Here is a 5,779-nt window from a genome sequence, read left to right as displayed (position 1 = left end):
AGCGCTGGTAAATCTGAACTTTGACAGTCTTATTTTTTCACTTATCTACATGGTTATATTTTTTTTTTTTTGATTGGGAGGTATAAAATTATGTCTCCTTGGGTTGTCACGTTTTTTGCACCCTGGAGGAATTCAGTACAAAAAAAGAAAACTACACCGCTCTGAGAGCCTTCCCATCTACAGCAGGTAGCTCAGCACTGCAAGTCACCCAGCAATGAGTTCAGGAGAAAAACAGAGGATAGAACATTCTTGTTTACTCAGATGAAATATTTATTCTCTGTACAACTCATATTGAGTATTAAAATCCCCTCAAAAGAGAAAAATAAAACAATTTAATGGTAGGATTCCTTAGCATTCGTGGAGAACTGGTATGTGACGGTCACAGCAGTTTGCTCAGGCCACCGGACTGCCCATCAGCCTTTCTTGCCGAAGAGCAATCAGCCTCTGAAACCACTTCTCGTCTGCTTCTGCCTTCTCGATAAAGAGCTGAGAGACACGGGGGAGAGGAAGAGAAGTAGGCATAACTCATTAACTGTATTTATTACAATATGTGGAAATACATGTCAAGCGATAGGACGAGAGGAAATGGCCTCAAGTTGTGCCAGGGGAGGTTTAGATGGGATATTAGGAAAAAAGTTTTCACCGAAAGGGTTGTCAGGCACTGGACCAGGCTGCCCAGGGAGGTGGTGGAGTCCCCATCCCTGGAGGGATTTAAAAGATGTGTAGGTGTGGTGCTTAGGGACAGGGTTTAGTGGTGGGCTTGGCCGTGCTGGGTTTATGGTTGGACTCGATGATCTTAAAGGTCTTTTCCAACCTAAACAATTCTGTGATTCTCTGATTCTATCACTATTTCAGTGCCCAGCGAAAAAGCCCAGCTGCATAGGGGTGTTAAAATACAAAAGTGATAAAAATACATGAGTGAAGGTAGAGACTTTGAATAACCGGAAAGCCAAGACATTCCAATTTTAGTCTCCTCCTGAAACAGCAAGTCTGTCATATTGTACTGGTCTTGATCTTTGTTAGCTATGTTCATTATACAGAACTCACATTAGTTTATTTACAGCAAGTCATTTTTAACTTGCCAATACTTAAAAAAACTCTACGGTAAGTACTCCTATTTCCAATTACAAATGCTCACAAAGGAATTTGCATAAGTTTAGCCACAATGATTTAAAATTATTTTAAGTTTGTCATGTATTTAAAGATTTATGATTTGGCAAGGTGAGCAAGTTCTGAGTCTTCCACCAGGTTTTCAACTACAGAAACCAAAAGCAATTTTTCCTGAATTTTTATTGAACAGGAATTTTTATATGAACAGGAGCTTAAATTCTCCTGCATTCGATTAGTATGCTACTTTTGCAAGAAGTGTGATCCTTTTTGAGCCAACGAGCGGCCCATTAGCTAACAGTCTTCAAACCACAGATTATTTGGTAAGCAGCACAGCAAAACGGTTGTTAGGTCATGTGAACCTGCTTGCATTCAATGGGCTGTCTTGTTCTAAAGATGAAGTAGATATCGGCACACTTACATTTGGATGTGCTAAAGAATTATCATCTTGATATTTGATGGCAGTAGGAATATTGGCAGGCGGTGGTTCTTTTTCAGGAGCAGATGCATCAACAGTTCCCACTCCTATAGTTACAGGTTCGTACTGTAGTTCTGTAGGCTCTGTTGACTACAAAGAAAGAAACACGTCTGAGTACTTCATCCTCAAACTCCCAAACGTGGCAGTATCTTAACTGAGCACTTGGTTTTCTTTCCATTGCAACATGTGCCCACAAAAGGATCCTCATGCAAATACTTCTCAGCGTGCTTAGCGGGACACACTGGACATGGACTAAGGTCCACGCTAAAATCATGAAGTGAAAAAAAAGGTATTGCCCAAGGCAACGAGAGAGCTTGCAGAACCGCAGCTTTGGGTTTTCGGATCACTTTCTGAAGGAGTCACATGAACTTCTCGGAGACTTCTGAAAAGGCAAGAAAACGCATCTTCCTGGGGAAACAAACAGCGATAATTCAAAACACCTCACTCTGAGATAGATAAACTGAACGAAACCTTTGCTTGCGTACTTCCAAAGACAAAAGCATCCCAGCTCTCCAGAAGACTTGGCAGCCAAAATGCAGGTGAAATTCTGAAACCTGGATGTCTCCTGTTAAGTTTTCAGAAAGCTGTCTGAAAACAATGCCGTTTTGTTTCAGGGAGTAAATATAGTCTTAAAGTCTGGCTTCCATTAGGCAGAATTAAAAATACTGATCTCTACATTACAATGTAAATGTCTGATTACTTTTGGATTTTAATTCTTCTGCTTTTCCTAAAAAAAATCTTCATGGTTTTATATGATTTTAAAAGAATTTTTAAAAACCAGAGTTGCTCAGCATAGGTAGAATATACTGTCAAAACAGCTAATTTTACTAAAATTCTTGCACATTTAAATGTATTCTTCTTTGAACACCCCACCAAGAACAGAGGAGAGTCGTCGGTGGGATTCAAGATTGTCAACATTGATGCTCTTTCGTCAATGGAAACTGTATTAATAGCGCAGCTTCCACCTGACTTTGAAAGGATTATCCAAGAAAGGATATTGAAAACTTACCTTTTTGACTTCTTTACTTGATCTGAATGTCTGTGGAACAAAGGAGTCACTTTCAATAGCTTCAATTTCTTTTACTCGTTTCACTTGCTCTACCAGGGTGGCTTGGTCTACAAAGAGAAGGTGTAATGTCAGTATACATTAGCGTAAGCCTATGATAAATGCCGAGTCTATGCAATGCCTTGAATATATTGTGCAACAGTACATACCAGAAAAAAAACCCCTTGTAATGCAGCCTAAAATACTCTGTTACACTGAAAAGGTCTCTCCTTTAGTAAAAGTAACAACAGTGAGTTGGCTGTTATTGTTCAACATATGATATCATTCAAGATGTTAACTTAAGAATTTGCTAGAGATGTCCTCGCAGGATAACTGCTAGAATTATGGCATGAGGATTTCCTGGAGAAGTGAAGCATATGGAGGCAGTGCAGACAACTCAGTGGAGTACCATCTGTATCCGTATGTGGCAGTAAAACTACTCCTGCTTGTACGGAGGTGAATTTGGCTTCAGCTGCGGATGTCCCGAGAGATGTGCCATCATCTGTGTTCTCGTGGCAAGTTAAGCGATTAGTTTGGCATTAAGAGTTACATCATTAGGTGAATTTGACAAAAAAGAAATCTTAGAATCTGGTAATAAAATATTCCTAACGTACACACTAAATATGGTGTGCTCATACGATCCTCAGGTGGCGAAATTGCAGCTGTTTCATCAAATGAGCAAGACTGCTTCTTTATTGTACCGTGAGGTCTGACAGTGCACTTATATGTCACCAGATATTTTTGAATCCCAGGCTGAGATTTTATGTTGATGAAGCAAACGCAGCTCCCGGTGACATTACGGTGGAGAAGAGCAGCTCCTGCCCGCCTTGGTGTGAGCCACCCTAACCACGTAACTGGGGTGCTGTCAGGTAGGTTTGTGCTTGTTCTTTCCCTGCTCACCCAGACAATCTCCTGGATAGATTAGGCTGGTGGGAAGCTAAGAGCATTCATAATGCAAGATATACTTCTTTTTAAAAATCAAACTACTGATGGACGACAGTGACATTTCATATTACAGCTATGTTGATCTAACTGGCCAAAGGGATGGCCTGACTTCTCTCTCTCCCGTGCCCGGTGTGCAGTCTGGCATTACTCCTTTCGCCAAAAACGAAGTCATTACATCGGCTCACTTGTAAGGGGAAAGCTCCTACTTGGGCCCCAGTCCAACAAAACAGGACGTCGTCTCCGAAACTCTGCCGCCAGACTTACAACGCGGCACCAACACCACACACAGGCTGATCTGGTGCAAACTCTCTTCCAGCTCAAATTTGGTTTTAAAAGGTTTTGTACTGGTGGGCTTGATGTCAGAGCCGGTGCCTCTGCACCCGCCAGAGTTCAGGACGCTTCAGAATAAACTCCGACTGTTTGTCTGGACGGGATAGCTTGAAAGCACAACTGCCTCTGCCCCTGCCTCTGCGGGGCCGAGGGATCCGGTGCTGCGGAGGCGAGCTCACGAGGCACAGAACCGTGGTCTCCAGCCACAAAGGCAAAAGGAGATTGCCAAAAAGATGAGGAAAAAGCGACCTAGGATAAAACAGCGCTATTTTTTCAGGTATCTGAAGTTTGATCAAATATTTTATGAATACACAAGAATCCTTTAAACACTACATAAACCACAAATTTAAATAAAAGAGCAATTGTAATTACATATTTGCAGTACACACATATCTATGTATAAAAGATTACATTTCTTGTTCTAAAGAAACCGAAGTATATTTAAAGTCAGGAAAAGTGCGTTCAGACCAAAACAGCTTGCAGAATTATTCAGAAACTCAGAAGTATCAAATTCTTTCCCTGCATAGGAAACTCTAACCCCAAATTCATCCAGATATACGTGTACACTGCAAAAGACTTTCTATTTTGCACAAGAAAAAATAAATGCAACCTTACGTCCTTTCGCGATGACTAACCACTGAAAACTCATTTCAGACGATTAATGACAAGAAAGCGGAGCTTCAGACGAGCAAATAAACTAACGGGAGCTCAGAAATATTCCTGGAATGGCCACGGACGCACTAAAGGAACAACCCCCCTCTTTACCCACGGGCTGTACCCCAAAACTGGCTCCCGCGCCGGCCGGGCGGTGCGGCCGGCACAGCACAGCGCACCTGGCACCCGCGGACTTGCTCTGCTCTCCCTTTCAGCTGCTGCTGCTTCAGCTTCACAGCTCAGCTAATTTTCCTTACCTACCGCTACGTCTAACTGCAGCGACAAGCAAACCTTGAAGCCATTCGGCTAACTGCGTGCCTTCGGTTACGATTTTTACCAATTTAACTTCATCGTACTTACTTACGAATACCTTTTGCTTTATACAGAGCACGTTGGGGCCAGCCTGAAATGGTCAGGGCACTGTTATCGGGGAGTACTGGACAGTTTTTGCCCTGAGCAGTGTTTATAAAACAGGTAAGGCAGGCAAAAGAGAGGAAGAGATGTCACTTTCAAGCAGCAAACAAGAAGCTGCCTCATTGCTTAGAAATTATTTGGGAATATTGTTTAGTGTCTATGGATACGATGAACGGAGAAATTGGGAACACGCTATTTCTGCGTGTGTGGGATGTGCAGAAAGTCAAATACACCCATTGCTGGGTCCGGATAACGGCTTACAGCACTCTGACTGCTTCCGACAGCGAACGCCTACCTGAGGTTTCAATAACTTCACGGAAGCCACGCGCGAGGTTTGCACCGCGGCGGGAAACAGGCAGGGAGCAGGTGCTAAAACCTGCCGGGGGAAGAGGGGCAGGATGGATGGCGGTGCCGCAGGGTGCCCGCAGCGGAGGGAGGGTGACAACCGGGAGGGACAGGGTCCGAGATGCGCCGGATCCTTGCAAGGGTTTTGGGGAAGCCTCAGTAAAGCTTCAGCTTCGGCAAGGCTTAGGACAAGAGCTGCGCTACAGCAAAGTGCCTAAGTACGTCTTTAAGCCTGATGCTTTTCCATTTGGAAGGGAAAAAAAAAAGCACACTTGCTTACAATTAAGCTTGTGTTTAAAAGTTCTGTTGCCTTGCTGCTAAAGTCTTCTTTTTTAAAAGACTCCTAAGGATCCCATGGGAAGTATAAAACCAAATATACTAACGCTCTACTAGGGAGAGGAAAGCCTAATTCCTCAAGCGCCTGGGTACATGAGGTCTGAGGGCAAATAAAGGCACGGTAA

General features: G+C 43.1%; 1 protein-coding gene across 1 annotated transcript; it reads right to left on the bottom strand.

Moving 5' to 3' along the window:
- Positions 1-254: 254 nt before the first annotated feature.
- On the bottom strand, positions 255-4,861 carry LOC104160469 (serine/Arginine-related protein 53-like). The gene is made up of 6 exons (XM_009698597.1): positions 4,851-4,861; positions 3,956-4,154; positions 3,680-3,713; positions 2,595-2,701; positions 1,529-1,675; positions 255-486 (listed from the first exon to the last, which is right to left on the bottom strand). The coding sequence occupies exons 1-6, from the start codon at positions 4,859-4,861 to the stop codon at positions 394-396; spliced, it is 591 nt and encodes a 196-aa protein (XP_009696899.1). The 3' UTR covers positions 255-393.
- Positions 4,862-5,779: the final 918 nt, after the last annotated feature.

Source organism: Cariama cristata, unplaced genomic scaffold (genome assembly GCF_000690535.1).
Source record: "Cariama cristata isolate BGI_N322 unplaced genomic scaffold, ASM69053v1 scaffold11544, whole genome shotgun sequence".
Lineage (NCBI taxonomy): Eukaryota > Metazoa > Chordata > Aves > Cariamiformes > Cariamidae > Cariama > Cariama cristata.
The sequence above is the reverse complement of the archived record's forward strand: the minus strand, read 5'-3'. Positions and strand labels throughout refer to the sequence as shown.

Excerpts from the sequence above, each read along its gene's own strand:
- LOC104160469 (XM_009698597.1), bottom strand. Across the intron at positions 1,676-2,594 it reads CAAGTAAAGAAGTCAAAAAG|TCAACAGAGCCTACAGAACT; the intron begins GTAAGTTTTCAA and ends CTTTCTTTGTAG. Across the intron at positions 487-1,528 it reads ATTCTTTAGCACATCCAAAT|CTCTTTATCGAGAAGGCAGA; the intron begins GTAAGTGTGCCG and ends CGTGTCTCTCAG.